Source organism: Cardiocondyla obscurior, linkage group LG01 (genome assembly GCF_019399895.1).
Source record: "Cardiocondyla obscurior isolate alpha-2009 linkage group LG01, Cobs3.1, whole genome shotgun sequence".
NCBI classification, from domain to species: domain Eukaryota; kingdom Metazoa; phylum Arthropoda; class Insecta; order Hymenoptera; family Formicidae; genus Cardiocondyla; species Cardiocondyla obscurior.
The window spans coordinates 309,952-328,352 of NC_091864.1; the positions used below are offsets into that span (position 1 = coordinate 309,952).

An 18,401-nucleotide genomic window follows, 5' to 3' on the forward strand; every position below is an offset into this window, starting at 1 on the left:
GTACCGGACAACGCTGCTGCGTCGCGCCACCGGCGTGGGCCGAGAATTTAAACGGGATTTAAATCTCCGATTCGCTTATCGATATCTTTGGCTTCCGTAAGAGGTAAAAGTAAAATCCATTTTTTAGTATTTAAAATAAAAATAAAACATACAAGAACATTCGTTGAATTATAAAATAATAACAGCAGCTTGAAAATATTTTAATCCGTGACTACTTATTAAAATATAAAAAGTCAAACCCTCAGATAAAGGATTTACTATTTTTGTATCGACAAATTATTCCCACCCGTTTCGAAGTTCTGTAATAATTAACTTAATAATCAAATAAAATAAAATAAAATAAAATAAAATAAAATAAAACAAAATAAAATAATTTCTTAATATAAAATATCAAACAGTTAAAAAGCAATCGAGCGAGTAACCCTCCATTTCAATTCAAATCCAAGTTTAATACAGATAGAATATCTGTCACAAGCCGATACGGGGAGGAAATTCTCGCGGGTAACACGATACTCTCGAGATGGGAATAAAACGGCAACCCCTAGAGATTCCGCGTGGGAGGGAGAAGCCGCGTGAGTGTGCACATCAGAGCTTTCGATAACCGCTATCAATCGACGTATGATATCCCGTGATAAAGGCGCGCGCGTACGTAAGTGGCCGCTCGTCACCGGGACAGGACGGTCGCGTAATTGGCGCCGAAGTGTCAGTGTATTTCGGGCGATTTCGACGTGTGCCTCCCTCGGGAATAAAACCGGCGATATCGCACCCTTTATCGGGCACTAGGTGCCTTCGATAGTGCCTCCTCTCGCGATCTAGCAACGAAAAAAAAAGCCATCTTCCCTGTTTTCTCGAGTTTCGAGCCCTCCGCGCTTTTCGCGGGCAAAAGACAAAGAGACGGAGGTACGAGGTCGGTGGATCTCTGAAGCCTGGTGTCCCGTAACAGCTCGCGCGTGAATTTTTTCTCCTATGTAATCGCGTGTTACACGTAACCTCTCGCTGATGGGATTCCTAAAGCGCACCGGCGAGATGTCGCGCGCGATAAAACGCGTTAAAAATATCCGCGATATGGAATCTAAATAGTTTTAAAACTAATGCGGTGCGTCTGCGATAAAGATCGATTACAATTACTACAATCTTCTATGATTTTCTGCGTCTCTCGAAATATCAGATAACGGGAAATTACATAAATGCGTTGTTTACGAGGAAGTAAGTGAAACGCTTGACGGCTGTCAGGTTTAAACTTTTTTTCCGAAGAATTTCAAAAGCTCGATAGCCTACTCTTTAATTAAATTTAATTTTAATTTTATGTTTTTACTAAAAAATTAATTCTGAAGGATAGAAAACTAAGGGAATACGGAATTATTTTATTAGGCAGGCTCTCAGCGATCCTTGAGGCCGATCGCTGAGCAGTTCTACCGTAATATAGTCAATCGCACAAGACGCAACGCGGGCACATAATGCTCTTGTGCAATTCGCTAAAGGATAATCCATTTGGCGAAGCCGAGGCTCTCGAGCTACTCTCCACCGAGCTAGAAACAAGCGGCAAGTGAAACAGCCTCAAATGCGGCCAGACAACTCAATAGTGCAATGTGAACGCGTGCATAAACTACAAAGACCGAAGCGATTGTGAGACGGCGATCTTACAGTGATCTTACTAATTAGGATCTCGTGTGTGGTGAGAAATTTCTCTCGCGATGACGGATATATTTATCGGATGATTGTCAGTGACGATGCCTCGCGATTTCCCCGCCGCGACGAAGGGTTCGATCTGAGGCCGGTCTACCGGTGTGCACCCATGGGTACCCGCGGGATCGTCACGCTAGCGATCTTATGGCTGCTGCATAAGACGGAAGGCAAAGCCACGTGCCGTGAGGTGCACCTGCATCGCGACTGCGAAGCATTGTGCAGCACGAACCGCGACGGCGTAGTCTCCTGCGAGCTGCGGGTCGCCGTTCTCTTGCCGGCCGACCCGAGATACGACATTTCTCTGCCCAAGGTTCTCCCGGTTCTCGGTAAGAGACTGCTCGGGACATTTAATCAACCGGAAAATTAGAATTGAAATTAATTAACTCGAGTCTTACGCGCGTATTTTTATTTTTTTTTTTTTCCTTTTAGATCTAGCGGTGTACGAGGCGAGATCGCGGAATCTGCTGCCACCCTGGCTGGAAATGAAGTTTCTACCGCAGGATGATTATTGCGACGCGATGTACGCACAGATCGGCGCAATCGACAGCTATGCGCATTGCGTGCATTTGTTTCTCGGACCGGCATGCGATTATTGCGTCGGTACGTCATTTTAAATTCGGATTCGTTCGGATTTACGGATTCGCCACTATGGCATTAAATCATTTTCTTTCAGCTGCTGTCGGCAGAGTGGTAAAGTTTCTTGGTGCACCGTTAATTACAACGGGAGGTTTCACGTTCGACTTCACCAAGAAGAAAGTCGAGTGCAAAGACGAATACTTCATGACTACGAGAGTCGGCAATTTGGCTTTCAGGGATATCGCTAAATTTTTTATGGCTATAATGAACCGGTACGTGTAATTAATACACTTGTTTACTAATTAAACGGATGCGGTAATAGTTTTATCTTTACGTATGTCTTCTAATTATTTTAAAAAACCTTATTTTTTATCAATCAGCTACAAATGGCACAAAGTGCATCTCGTGTACGCAACGAACGGACAGAGTAAAATTGGCGGAAGACATACGTGTCAGCTAATGATGAAATCGATGGTCGAATTTATCAAGAGGGAGCATAATATTACTTATGGCACTTTCGATGTGGAAGCTACAACCCCCAGCGATTATCCAGAAGCCTTAAGCGATCACGTTGGCAATTCCTACAGCGGTAAGTTTTTTTTTTTTTTTTTTTTTTTAAATTAATTTAAATTAATTACTACGACGCTTAAGGGTTCCTAGAATGGAATGAGAAGTGACTGACAGATACACGAAGAGCTAATCATCGACATGTGTTTTTACATTGCACATTCATTCACTCGACGATAAAGTTGTGCGTTCCCACCGTCATTTTTCTTCGTAAAAATTCCACACTATCAAAGTCAGATTAAGAAGATATTAATCGTTTAGTATTTATCCATATTTATCGCATACCGCTGTTTTAAGTGATCAAGCAGACAATACCGCCCTCGTTCGCCGTAAACAAGTACTTAATTATAACGTCGTTGTCTTGAAACGAAAAATCTGATAAGGCCTATCGTACCCACGATCTTTTTCAACGGTTGCAATCGCATAAAGACTAATATGCAGATAGCAATTGATAAGTAAAGAACTGACAATTATAAGATCATAATTCGATCAGTTTTACTACGAGCGCTTTCCGATCAAATGCATTTAAAATTAATAATAAATGCATTACAATCCTAGAAATTTCTATTGTATTTTTTTTTATCGCATTATATAAAATCTAGTAAAAAATAGTGCATAATTTATTAAAAATATATATTACTTCTATATATTTTCGTCGATTGTCTCGTGATGTCGAAGGAGTTGTTGCTTCAAGCATCCGCCATAAATTTGGCAGTAATCAATATTTCGAGTGGCACAAGAGAAAGATGATACATTATAGGCATTAATCACTTCAAGTGGTCTTATGACAGTCGTAATTCTCTCATTTTGAGAATATAATGGTTTTTTATATTTTTAATTTTTTTTTTTGCTTAAACACTACGATTATATTATTCCATAAAAAATAAAAAGTAAATAAAAAGTCAAACATACGAATAATGTAATCTATTAATATATGCGGCAGTTTCAATTAGAACATTGCCCGCTTACTATCTCTTTCCCAGATAACAAAATATTTGCGTAATTTTTTGTTTAACTCTTTTTAATCATCGGTTCGATCGTAGGCCTTATCATATCTCATTTCGTGCGTTATCGCGCGACTTATCGCGCTCGGACATTTCTATTATTGATATCACCTCGCGCGGCCGTGCGCGTCATCGCGTCTATATTTAAACATTTCCTTAATGAATCTACAAGATTAGTGCTATTTAAAGTGTTGCATGCGACACATTCGTAGAACCCATCGGCCGTAAGTGGCTGCTTGCATAATGCTCTCAAATGCACGTGTCACGGTGATGCATATGCGCCGCGAAAATATGCAAATAGCCACTTACGATACTTTTCCGCGTGCGGCATAAATATCATATTTTTTTACGGCGTGTGCGACAAAGTTGAATGACATCAAAGCACAAAGCTCGGTAGTCACTAAAAGCGATGTCTCTCATAATAAAGACATTAACCGGTGATCCCAAGTTTTTTCGACCCGCCGAAAGAAGCGATATGGAGCCCGAAGAAAAATGGTTAATGACTATCGAATCGAACTACGTATATTTCTTTCTATATTTTTTTTTATTCGCGGTATAAATCACTTTGGATTTCCTACTTTATTGGATTTCCATTCCTCACGGTATTTTCGATCGAGATGGATGTCGCTACTCCTTAACTTCTTTTATTGAGACATCTTCTATTTTAACATTTACTTTAAACGCAATCGGATCTTAAATTAAATACGGATATTCAAATGAAATCACAGATTCTTAATCACTCGGTCGTTAACGAGATAATTCCGACTGCAATCTGGTTTCATAATGTTTTTAGCAAAGCTTTTATTAAAAACAAATTTTTTTCCTTTTCTTTTTAATTTATATCACGTTCTCGATATTATGAATATTTTTTAGTATCACTGTATCGATTTACTGTTATTCAAATGTATTCTAAAATCGTAAAACGAACGAGTTTCTCTCAGTGTCTCTTTCTATCTCTCTGTCTCTTAGAAATCTATTTTTAAATGATAAAAGTACTACGCAAGCAGCTCTTGCATAAATGACACGATCGACAGTTCTTTCGTTAAAAAAAAAAAAAAAATGTTGACCTTAAAGAAAGGTTACAATAAATAACGAAAACACGTTCTCGAAACGGATGGCGTAAGAGTCTAAAATAAATTCGAAATAAAATAAATTCTAAAATAAATTTGAAAAGAATTTTCAATTTAATATTAATAAATATTCAAATAGCGCAAGCTAATACTAAAACAAATTGTGCGGCGTATCATTCCTACATATTATCACCATAACTTTCGAAGAGCAGGATTATTGTGCTTAATATCAGCGGAAAAAAATTTTATTGCTGCGATAATTAAATAAAAATTAAGGGGGTAGCAATTTTTTTTTCTATTTTGCATGTTTAAAAACTGGCGAATAATAAAGAAAAAATTTATATGCAATAAAGAAGGAAGCATGTAGTTAAAGATTGCAATCTTTGATTTATTGATAACTTCCCCTGCGCATTGTCACGTATACGATTTTAGATAATGCATGAAATCTATTTCTCTACCAATATTTGCGAGCATGCGTGTAGCACGGTACGTTATCGATAAAAGCGTGCAATAGAAAGGCGTCCCATTATATATTTTTTTTACCCGACGTATGTCTTCGCCTCGCGAAGCACTAGATTTATGTGTGCGGAATAAAATTTGCATTTCTCTAGTGGCCGTGACATTTTGGATGCAAAAACAATTTTTAAGCAAGACACTTTTCATTAATTTTAATTTCACGGAAGAATAACATAATGAAAATCCGAAAAAAAGTTATAATAAAATTTTGTAAAATATGACTAATCATCATTTCGTGTTTGCGGTATGTCGAAAAATATTTCAGACTGCGTTGCAAATTTGAAAATGAGTTGCTCTTTCTTCTCGCGGTCAAAAATCCTAAGAGAGACGTTTACTGCGACTTGTCCATTTCAAACTTCTTACTTCTTGAGTGGCAAGTTTTAAAGCAATTTTCATTAAACCAAAAGTTAAGCAGAAATTAATTAGCAAAGTTGCGTTTGAATTAATTCGCACTCGTCGGGTTAAAATTCCGCGCGCGAGTTCTTATGTTTGCCATATAAAATATCTTCGCGAAATGTGATCTTTCAATATTACTCTCTACAAGCGAATAAAATTCCATCAAAAAACGATCGCGCCGAGTTCATCGAGGAACACCCAGATGTATCTTTCCTGAGATTTCCGTAGAACGTTTCATGCAATTACAGTGTTTGATGAAAAGACGAGAACAAAGGGAAGTTGCGGATACCGCGTTCGATGCGAGACCCTTTAAACACTCTGTATTCAATGGCGATTCGATGCGGAATGAAAGGTGTGGTGCACACGGAGGGTTTTCGAAAGGATCGACGCATGCGTTCCACATCCTGGCTGTGCTTCCTTCGTGGAGGCGCACGGCAACATCCACCTATACGATCTCGGAGTGGCGTGCTCGCCTAGAGCGAGCTGGTCGCGTGCGATGCAAGAGCGCGATAAAGAGAACAGACCACCGGAGAAGATAGACCGATAGACAGATTGGTGGATGGATAAGGAGGGTAAAGGCACGAGAGGGCGGCGAAGCTGCCGAAGGGAGGAAAGGAGAGAGAGACCCGGTGGCAGGAAGAGTGCGGCGAAGAGCGAGGGGACGCCGAGAGAGGAGGAGGCGCGATCGTCGACTTTGGTGGGCGATCCGGAGCACCGTGCTTTCCTTCGGTTCGCTCTCAGTTTCAAACGCGCGTTCCGAGCTTGCTCCAGAAGAGCGCGAACCGGAAAGCCGGCGGGATCGGCGATCGGGATACTCGGCGTTAAATTCGCGCTACGTCCTACAGATCGAAACCCGGCGTCGTAAAACACGAGTGTCGGATCGGTGATCACCTCGATCGAGAGATTGTAAATTGGCCCACCCTCGTAACCGATTATTTTTCAAGGGATGTCATACGCAACGCATGACGTTGAATTTAATGAAAAAATTCTCTGAATGAATTTGACGAGCGAAAAATTCGAAATTGTGAATCCGATCGATCCTGCTAGCGAACGCAATTGGATACAGTGAGAACCTGGATACTGTCGATCTGTCAGTGAAGACACAGCTGGCGAACGCTGATGTATTCTCGATCCGCATCACTAGTTCGATATGCGCGTGCCTTTTGGCGTTAAAAAGACATCGGCAAGACATGCGGGGCTCTTCTCTATCTCCGGTAAAGAGCGCCGAGACATCTCGAGTTCGAAATTGTTCGGTCGTGCGTGGAGCTGTCTCTGCCGGTTCTTTCAACCGGAAAGCACGTGACATTACCCCGTTGGATGCTCCAGATATTTTCTTTTCTTTTATAAAGGAAAGGATCCCGATTCCTGTGCAAATTGACCAGTCTGCTCGCGCTTACGATCGGCGGACTTCGCGAAATGCAAGAGACGCCCGACGCGGAAACTAATAAAACTTGGTGGGAAAAATACATCTGATGTACGCAGCGAAGATTTAAATTTCATGATACAATTATAATTAAACTCGGTGTTGCTGCAACGAAAAATGGACGGAATTCGCAGTTTGCAAAATCAGTTTCAAAAATTAACGTCACAAATCACAGAATCATATTAATTTTCACCTCAATTCGCTTGATAAAAATTCGTAGAAAAATAATTCTAAGCTTTATTTAAATAAAATCCACCCGCTATTTAAATCGACTAAAAAAATTATTAAAAAAAAAAATACGTGTGTTATACTCATTCCTAAATTAATTCCACGCGCTTTTATCCGCGCTGTTCGGAAAAAAAGGATTCGCCACGCAGCTGGCAATTGCCAATTTCGACTTTGGCCGACGTGCTATCCGGCACCACGTGCTACCGGCCTTGGCCGTCATATACAGCCGCTCGGCAAGAAATTGTGCTGACGCTCGATACAAATTGTCCCGCTTTTTTGTTTCTGGAACGTTGGTTACCGATGCGAGAACGAGTGAAACGATCGGCGCGCGTCACGCGAGTCATAAAGAGCCCGTGCTAATGTTTCCCCTCCCGCGCAAATTGACTAGAGAACAGCTGCCGCGGTAATAAATTCCGTCCTCCTCTCCTCGGCCTTTTGCATTTTGCTTTCCTCGACTCATATCAGCGACGAAGGCAAACATTCGCGCACACGAACGCACACTGGTCCCGGTCCAGTCTTCAACTTCGCGCCGTCGCGATGGATCCTCTCCGACGCAAAGATCCGCGGTGTTACGCGAATTTCATATGATCCCGTTGCGATAAAAGATCTTGGAACACTTTAACGCGATCGCCTCGTGAACGAGCTAGCTCGTGACTCTCATAAGTAAAACGGGATTACATAATTCAGACCTGAGCCTCGGGCGTGTGTGTCAAATATCAGGACGAATATCAGTCGACATAAAATTAATTAGACGTTTTAATCGGCATTATTTAATGAATCTTATTACAGATCTGATTATGCATCGCTCCGAGTGACGGAAGCGGAATTAAGAAGCTCCATTTTATTCTCAAAGGTCTCCCGATTCCGTCCGCTCGCGAAATATTGTGTCGGACGCGTCAATTCGTTTTTAAATTCATATCTCACGCATATATTTGCATATCTTTCCGCTCGCGTCTCAGATGTACTTTCCTAACCGAGACGTAAGACTGATGACTGGATGACACCCAGATGCTTTCTTGCGCGAATTCGCGCGTAATAAACTTTATGATTCAGCGACGCTGTAAAGGCTGCACGGCGGTTTAGTTTTATTACGCGGTGGGATTAGGGAATGCGCTTTTCGCAAATTAAACGTGATTATGCAATTTCGCGCTCCCGTTTTGGGCCGCGCCGTGAATGCAATCGGCCAAACGTCAAGTACTTCCGAATGTTTACAAAACGCGATTGCCGGCGATCCAATTAAGCTTGTAATTCGGCCAGCTTTGAGGAAACCCGATTAAATTTTGCACGCCGCACCGCCCGATCTTTCCCGTTAAATTATAAACAAGTCGGGGTCTCGTCTCCCGCCGAATCCCGAAAACTCTTAAGAAATTTATCTCCTTATTGATCGCACAGTAAGTCCTCTCACGTTCGTTTTGAGAAAACTTTTTACAGGCCGTACGCAAAGTTGATCCGGCACAACATTGCGAAGTTTGAGTAAGTGATTCGATACTTCGATTAAGTTCTGGTTTATGTGAATTTTAGGGACGACACGAGGCCGCCGGTATCCCGATGAGTTCTCTTTTTAGATTCCACGTACTGGCGGAAAAAAAAAACGCGAGAAAGTTACTTTGAATTGTGAGCGTCAGTTTTTGCATCGTGAAATGGAGTCGCGTTTTTAACTTCTCGCGTCTGCCGCGTGCGAAAATTCCGCTATCAAAATGAGAACGGCGAGATGTCGGAATTACGTGCGACACCCATCTCGTTATGTGTATTCCGTCTCAATGCGAGCTACCGAGCTGTGTGTAGTTATTGAAGAAATCCCAGATTGCATTCGTTGCGTATCGCATAGTGAGCGCGGACATGTGTAAACGTCGGCGCGATTTCTCGTTCGGAAATACGTGTACCGAATGAAAATGCACGGGCACATGCATACACGTGGGAGAGACGCAAAAGACGCGGTGGCAGGCTGTTATGTACTTTGTGCACTTGACAAACTTGGAAAACGAGGGACACTGAGAACGGCTGCGATCACGCTGGATAAAACAAAGTAAAAGAAACGGAAAAATGTCCAGCCATGTAGCTTACTTGTACTTTTAGAAAAAAAAAAGAGAAAAAAAAAAAGACAGAAAGTATGTAGAAAATGCCTTTTAACTTTATATAATATTTTAATTAGCGTATAGCTGTGTCTAGATTTATTTGCGGCAAATACGACCGTCGGATATCTGTTTGTCTTTCGGAAGAACCCCGAAAAAGTTTTATCCCTGTATGCTCATATATATTTCTTAAGAGCCTCCGCTTTAGTTGATTAAGTATCTGGAAGAGGTCTAGTTTAACTTTCTATATTTGCTAAAGAAGTAAGTATTTGTATTCGTTTCCGTATCTCAAATAACACGGAATAAATAAAAATATTAGAATCTCTGCCAAATTCTTCAGATCCGCGCAGATTTCCTTCGCGGTTCAGTATTGAATAAACATTTCTTTTACTTTACTTTAAATTAATTTATTAGTTATTAATAGAAGAAAAGTAACGGCGCAAGCGGAACAATTTTTTATGATTTTGCTTTGACCCATCTTTGAAATAAAAATCAATTATAATTTTTATTTTAACATTGTAATCCTGCGCAATAATCGATTGCAACATTTATTTTAATACGAATTAAATGAAAGAGAACCCGAAAACTGAAAATCGCGTTTTCATTTGACGATTATTTATTTATTTTATTTGGATATTAAGTTTAATCTTTTTGTGTATCTCTTTTCCATATTCGCGATTTTATATTCATGACATTTTACAAAATATGAACTTAAACTCGCGAGTTTAACACCCATGTGCTTTAAATTTTGTTTTTTACTTTTTCTTCTATTATTACGTAACACTACAGCATTACAAATCCAGCGCTAGAATTCGTGTTTTACATATTGTCGTATCTCTAAAGCCGTCTCCCGCCTAATCTGACTCTACAGAACGCGCACCGCGCTGCATCGAGATTTTCGAGAGAAAGAGTATTCAATTTCAGTCAATCCTTCGTCCATTTGCATACGCACAATGTGCTTCACTTTTAGCAAACCCTTTCTTTTTTTTTACCCGCTCTAGAAATATTTTATATTTTACTAAAAAATACAACTAAGGCAAAACTGTAATAACAAATTTATAATTTTATCAGAGAACTAAATGGCAAGTTAGAAAACGCGCGGGGATGCGTACAAACATATTTGTGTAAGATTAAAATATTTGGTGGCGGGAAAACAGAAGGGAACGCGAAAATAGGTATCCTCCGAATTTTTCTTCTCGGATCGTAACGACAGGAACGCGAACGCCAGTATTCGCGAGTTTCTCAAGTTTGTTCGCGTGACACTGGATGTCTGCCTCGCGTAACAGCGCGATGAGAGATGACGGTACGCTCGTCCAACAAGAGACGTCGTCGGGATCCTAACGCGTCGGATACGAGCCGCGAGGTCGCAGAATACGAGATAAAGTTGTCGCGCTTGGAAAATTTTTTTACGACACCGTAACCCGCGCGTCAAGCACTTTTTCAGCAAATTTTTCGGCTTTATGGCGCCGCCTGCGCTAAAAGCCATGAGTAGCTTTTCGAGCATATTTCGCAGTTACGTGCCTCGTCTGTACGTTAAGTTGCGCTAAATTGCGCCACGCTTGATGGCCTTCGGTGTAGGGCGATATAACTATTCAACTACATCGCGCGAGCAACATTGATGTGTACTTGCACAAGTACTTAAAAAAAAAAAAATAAGTGATTGTATCGCTTTCCTTTACGCGCGGGACGTCATTTCGAATGCAAAGCTTTTAGCGATTCGCACATTAGAGGCTAGCGGATAAATATTTGCGTAAAATAAAACGTCACAATAAAGGGTGGTTTTTGAGCGTTTCGTTATGCGGCTTACAATTAATTTTACGATTGCACTTTGAGCGTATCCGACCTATCGCAATTTTTTTTTTTTTTCCTGACGATTCGATTGAATTCATTTACGGCGAACACCGTCGGACGCTTTCATCCGTCGTCTTCTTGATGACAATCGTGATATTTATTCGAGCGGGACGAAAGGACACCCAGCCATGGGTTTCTGGCGACGGTCTTTAATAGATCAACCGTGACTTAATTAAACGCGCTGCTCGGTGGCTGGTAATTAACTCACCCGTACGCGACTTCCCGATGATCGTTAAATCCACCGTTCCCTTCAACTTCGATGAAGCACCAGCCCCTGGAATGAGAGGGCGGTGCTTCACGAAAGTCACAAGCGGTGTCGTTTGAAAACTGGGATTACTCCCGAACTCGCGACCTGAAAATGGCCGCGGAATACAAGATCAGCTCTCTCGGCTGTGTAACCTGACGATAACGGGAATGGCTATAGCTCGCGAAATTATACGCCATCGCCGGATGCCTTATTGTTCAAATATGCAGTCGTGCGTGACGTTATTTATATCGCGACGATACTACTTTGTCCATCGAACGCTACCGAATTGCTCATAGAACGATGTAAATTATACAAAGCTGTTTATGTTAATCATTGCGCACGTTCGTGGCATATTAATTAACTGGTAAATACATAAGAGAATTATTGATAGCCTAGCCTCTGACGTGTGTTTGCAATAATATTTATTATAATTGATTCACGCAATCATGCATTTTGCTGTATCAAAAACGTAATATAGACGCGTATCGTTTATGTACTAAAACATTTCGCTCCGTTAATGAGTTTCAAATTCGGACAGCTGAAATTGTATCGAATCGGAAGATAATAATTGCTTCAAATAATTGCTTCCAAATACCATTTCTACCTTCTTGTTGGAAAAGCTTCGTATTCGTTACTAATTTGCGAGTTTTGTTCTTCTTTCGATAACAAGTGTGTTCTATTGAAGCATTTTATTCTTATCGGCAATATTTGGTTTTCGTTTTTCAAGAAGCTCAAGTATTTCTTTTTATCTCGCGGATAAAGCTCTTGTTTTTCCCGCTGCTACCTTGATTTTTATCTCCAACCGGGCAATTTTTATCTTCTTAAATTTACTCGCGCAGAAAGATATTTCGTGAATTAATTATAACTCCTCTTAATTATGAAAATTCTTCGCCGGGGTCGTAATATTTTATAAATCGACGAAATCACGAAGAGCACGGTCTGATAAAACTGGCGTGGAGCGCCACTTGTTGCAACGTCATTCTTTTGTACAAGTTAATGAATATTCAGTTATCTATTGCAAATACGCGGCATTCCTCCCTTCCGGGCAAATTTTCAATACGGCACAAAATTATGCGGAACAAGCGTTTTAACGAATTCGTTTAATTTCCGGAATTCCAAGCCATTTATCTTTTGACACATCTACTCGACTGTCGACCGGCTCTAAATTAATTTTTAATTAAAAAGTGTCGCTGAACGCAGAGACGGATTAAATTAAATGAGCGATTAATCCGTGTCCTTTTGAAGATGAATCTTATGCCTGCCTCACGTTTCTTTTTCGCCGTTTGCGCGTCACTTTGAAGTCTCCCTTTATTATTGCAAAGTTACTCGATTCAAGAATCAACTCTCCCTTCGCGAGCGGAAGTCTCGCAATTAAATTCGAATGCCACGAAGGCTGCGTTTGTTCATACCGAGATTTGAAATCCGGTATTACTACCGTGATAGACTTTTAGTCGTCGAAGGCGTTTCGTAACGAAATGATTATCGGCTGTATCGGGAACCTATTTTAACTAGAAACACAATTCCACGACTTATCGCTGACGACGGGATATGAATACGAAAGTCACCGATTTACGTCCACGAGATCGATGGATGCGATACGGCAAAATTGCGAAAGTTTCGCCGCGCCGAACCTCCGCGTAACGATTGCTTTATCGCGGCGTGAAACTTTGCGTAAACTGTAACGCGTTATCCGAGCTAAATTGCGTTGTCAATATCGCGAGGCGTCGCGTAAACTCTTCCTGTAAACTACGACGACAACGTGTTGCGGATAATTACGAGAATTTTTCGCCCCGACTTACCGGTACGTAATCGCGTAATCCAGAACGTCGCTCGCGCGTTTTTATCGCGCGAGATCTATGCATAAGACATACTCCGTGCGTATCGATCGAATACGTGCCTAGCGGCAATGAATCAAGTACGAGCTCTCGCGCCGGTACAAGAATTCCACGAAATTATGCGGGAGGAAAATCCATTTCCTATCTTCTCGCGATTAAGCCGCTCGCGATTTCTCGCGTTCAGCACGCGAACGAGCCGAAGTGGCTGCGGCAAAATGACGTGGACTCGATGATAGATAAATGTCGCGACGTTCATTAATTCCACGAGCGGCGCAAAATCACCAAGTCACCGAGAGATAGAACAGTATTCCCGGCGAATCGCGCGGCGTTCGTTTCGCGAGGTGTTAAAGTTGGATTACATCTCGCCGTGACGGCGGCGAGTTAAAACTTACGCGACCCGCGTCTATCGCGACCCGGGAAAATTTTTGACGTGCGCGGTCACGTACGACCCGTTTGCCCGACGCTGTCTGCCTCGTGTAATACCATCATTCTTCCATCCCTAATTCAGCAGGTGCGTCCCATTCCGCATTTTTCCTCTCTCTTTTTCTTTTTCTCGCGGCAAACACCCGGCGCGAAAACGTAGAGCCGTAGATACAGCGTGAAAAAGACGTTACCAGCCTCCCATATCTCCGCGAAGTAAAAGATCTGTCGGTTTTTACGTCACATGTTTTTCCCACCCCGAAATAAGAAAGTCACTTAAATGCATGAAGCGGAAAGAATTACTGTTTTACAGTTTGATGAAACGATCCGCATCATATTATTTAACTTCTTACGCGGTGTATAAATTTTTACCTAGTCGACTTTCCGATGTTAATTTTGCCCGAAAAAAATATCGGCGTGCATTTCTCCGTTTGTGTCATTCGTTGCGTAATTAATTAATTTTAATATTAATGCGGGTTTCCTTAAAAAAAAGCTGAATTAGTAATAATAACGCGTCGGATTAAAAATAGAGCGATTATTCCGTTATGTATTTTAGGTTAATTAAATTAATTAAGAAATATAATGTAATATAAATGTATACTATGCGATTTTAATTGCTTTTATTCAAATTCATGAAGCACCTGAATTTCGCGTCGGATTTGAAAATGGAATTCTATTTACAATGCGCTTGCAGTACCTATATTTTAATGTATGTGTGTTTTAATATATTACATGCTCGAGAATCAGCTGCTGTAACAATTAAATTACAAGACTCATTAATTTATATTTGTCCGAACGTCGCGAAAATCGGCTTTTAAAGAGTTAAAATTCCAGTATTGATTTATCAATTCGATTAATTTAATTTCAGTTAAATACTTGGCGTGAGCATAACGCCACTTTCTAAGCACTTGTCACATAACATAACATAGAACAATATATAAATAGAATTCCATCTAGAGTTTTGTGTTAATTTATCGTGCAGTCGTTTATATGCTTTAAAGTTTAAAGTTATTAAAATATATTTTTTTATAAAAAAAAAAAATTGCTGATTTATTTAACGTGATCAAAAATATTAAAGAGTTTTATATAGCGATACGATTATCATTAAAAAAAAAATTGTTTCAATGTTACATAAATTTCCAGATGAAGAACGAAGATCGACCTTGTGCGATTAAAAAAAATCTCTTTCGATTTTTTATAAACACTAAGCAGAAGTATAAACGCCGAATGCGTGAAGTGAAGCCACGTGGCGTGGAAAACGAACACGAGAACACGCGTAACGGGATTAATTGAGACAGCTCTCGCTTTTTGACTCCAAGTCTGTCTCGAAGCCGAGTTTCCGAAGAGCACATATATCTTGTAATTAGTCAAGTCACGATGCTCAGGATTTCTAATAATTATCGTTGCGCCAAAGTTAAATTGGACGGTACAGAGGCGCCGCAACGAGTCTCTCAGGCGAAGGGTGATATCCGGCGCTTTAAAGAAGAAACGAGATTACGTATCCTAATTTTTTTATGAGAACATTAACGAACGCGAAGCTGCAGAAAGCTCTTGCGCGCGTAAGAACGCGCGTTTGTTTATATTATAAAAAAAATCAAAGCGAGCAAGAATGCAGGACAAGTGCGTGAAAATTGCGAGAGACACGTTGCGTATTGTTTCTTCGACAAGAAAAAATTTGGGTAAAAAAAATTTCAAAGGTGCGAGTCGAGCTTTTCGCTCATCTTGGAAAATCTAAAATTCCGGAAGATGCGAATCACGACAAGCGCGATAAATGCGACGAACGTCGGAGCCACGTTGCCGCCGGGATTCCCCAAATGAAACCCGATGTGGCGCTAAAATGCGGAAGGGACGGTTATCCGAATCCCGCGAGCAGCTGCGAGTGACTCGTTCCACTTCACGTGTAACTAACCGCGATCCGGAAAATGCACTGCGACGCGCAATAATTAGATAGATAGCCCGGTCGAGATAAAAGTGTAACGCGCGCCGGGGGGACGCGATGGCGTCGCGGACGAGAAAGCGGTGGTGCGCGAACGGCATTTTAGTGCGATTAACGTTGACCCTGTCGGGTTTGTGCGCGGGTCATTGCGCGGATATCGGCCTAATGACAACGACAACGATGACGGCGATGAGGGGATTGACGGCGGCGGCGGCGACGACGGTGGGAACGACGATGATGACGACCGGGGCTGTTGGCCCAAGGGAATGTAACGGAGGTATGCGAATACGGCCCAAGGACGAAGTAATGCTGGCAGTGATCGCGCCGGGCGATCCTCACCACGAGCAAAGCCTGAAGAGAGTGTTACCGGCGGTACTGCTGGCAGTGAAATACGTCAGCTCACCCAAGGGACCCCTACCCGGATGGAAGATCAAAGTGGACCATCGCGACTCGCACTGCTCTAGCACTTACGGACCCCTGGCCGCATTCGAGTTCTACATCAATCAGACAGCAGGTCGCACGACACGTTTATATCTTCCATATCTCCGTACTTTTCGTTATCATTCTCCGATCTTCGCCCTTATTTTTTTTATACCTCCCCCGATCTTTGCTCTTATTTTTTTTTATTCCTCTCCCCGCGACTGTCACTCTTCATTTCCGACGTAATCGAGAAACGCGGTGTTTGCTATCGGCCGCGCGACTTCGGAGTTTTATACTAAAGCGCGATGGAAGATATTTCGCAATACGTAAAGCTGGATATTCTTTTGATTACTTTGTTATAAATAATTATTCGATGATGTCTCGCAAAAAAGATTTTTTTTTTCGTGGCGTTCAAATAATTGTCTGCTGCAGCGATGGTTTAAGTATTAATGGTAATTCGCGTACGGAAATATTTGATAAGGTAAATATTACAAATGATATTTAAACACGCTGGGATTCTCGATTACGTTTCGTGAGTACTTAACGTCAAATATGTTGAACTTTAAATATCGAACTTTACTAACTTTCGTTATTTTTAATTAATTTAAAACATTACTGAATGCAAACACTTTTTAAATGCTTGCAAAGTACGATGTTCACCATTTTTTGCATTATTATATAATTATGTCTTCTAATTTGATATAAAAGCTTTTCCGGAGCCTTTTTTTACAGAGATATTTTTAATTATTTGTATTTATAAAGATATAAAAAATTCATATTTTTGCATTTTTAAAATTTATACCTACATATTTATGTATAAATATATATATTTTTTTAATTATTATTTTCAATATTGCAAATTAAAAAATTTAATAAAATTTACACAAACTTTACTCAATCGATATATTTTTTAATTTTCTTTTTTATTACCTAAAACTATTTGTCACTATCAGAACCGATCTTCAAAAGGTTTGATATATCTAACTCCTTGAGAAAACTAGTGTCAAAATTTTCGAGATAAATTAGAGTTAAAAGATTTATAAAAAGCTTGACTTGATAAAGAAGATTGGTGCGCGACATGTACGATAAATCGTGTATGAAGTCGGGAGGCCCATATATCAAGAAAAATGGCTCGTTAAGTTGTTTGCGCTTATAGTTTACATAGCTTGTCGCAAAATACAGTGGGGATAGCTTTGAAATGTCCAGGTTGCCGCCGTGAACCGTATCGTATATCATTTTAGATTATTTATCGCGGGTATCAAACTTTCTTAATTTAAATTTACGAATATACAGGAGGAAGAAGTTTGTTTCGCTGTATTCTTGACGACGATTTTAAGTTTCCAATAAAACTTTGTCTCGACAGCCAAATATTTGTTTCGAGCACTCGATTTATTTCACCTCGTGATATTCGACGTTCGATCGTGGAGGTAAAAAACGTAAAAAAAAAAAAAGATGAAGAGAATTGGAGAAATAAAGAAAAAAGTGAGAAAGGCATCCTCAATCGAGCGGCGGTTTAATTTTTAGTGGAAAAGTCAATGAACGACGCGCCGAAACTTCCATTTTTATTCGCGAGTTTTGAGAGCCGCTTTTCGACTTAAAAAAAAAAAAAAAAAGAAAAGAAAAGAAAACCGGATTAAATCGACGAATGTGGCAATATAATTAATCTACCTGTTGGCCGCCGTGTGATTCAAGAGTATTCCCTGCGATAAAAGCGCTCCCGGATTTGTGTAACAAACGGATTTCACCCTTATCGTATTTAAGCCGCTTTTGCATTTAAACGGAAACGAATGCAGAGGAATCAAGCGAGATGAACGTAACGTAATAGGTATGGGCAAATATGATTTCCATGTTTCGTAATAAATTATATAAACGTAAAGGGCGGTGTAAAGAAGTAGATTGCATATTTCATTAATAATCATGAATAAGTTTTTTTTTTTTTTTAATAAACTGATATATACGTCTTTTGAATATTTCAAAATATTCTGTCGCGAATATTACATCGGCGATGCGCAAGGCATGTAGAAACCTCCCGTCAATCGAAGGGTGAATTTACGGCGCTGAAATTGCAAAGATATGTTTGGAAATACGCGGCAAGACAGTCTCGTCTGTAAATTTTTCTCATTCTCGAGTCAGGCAGTCTCGGCGAGTCGCGCG

The 18,401-nt window shown here is 40.5% G+C and overlaps 3 protein-coding genes across 6 annotated transcripts in view; 2 read left to right on the forward strand and 1 right to left on the reverse strand.

The window, feature by feature from the left end:
• The window catches only part of Mitofilin (inner membrane mitochondrial protein mitofilin), a 72,659-nt gene that overhangs the window by 39,161 nt on the left and 15,097 nt on the right, over nt 1-18,401 (reverse strand). The gene's annotated exons all lie outside the window — the stretch shown is intronic.
• Nucleotides 527-4,897, forward strand: LOC139106678 (atrial natriuretic peptide receptor 1-like). The gene is made up of 4 exons (XM_070663617.1): nt 527-2,012; nt 2,116-2,286; nt 2,360-2,534; nt 2,643-4,897. Exons 1-4 carry the CDS (start codon nt 1,715-1,717, stop codon nt 2,884-2,886), a joined length of 888 nt encoding a protein of 295 aa, XP_070519718.1. The 5' UTR covers nt 527-1,714; the 3' UTR covers nt 2,887-4,897.
• The window catches only part of LOC139106409 (atrial natriuretic peptide receptor 1-like), a 73,685-nt gene continuing 61,711 nt past the window's right edge, over nt 6,428-18,401 (forward strand). The window contains exons 1-2 of the mRNA XM_070663167.1: nt 6,428-7,269; nt 15,035-16,341. Coding sequence (XP_070519268.1) covers nt 15,888-16,341 — 454 coding nt within the window. The 5' untranslated portion in view covers nt 6,428-7,269; nt 15,035-15,887. The remainder of the gene's footprint in view (nt 7,270-15,034; nt 16,342-18,401) is intronic.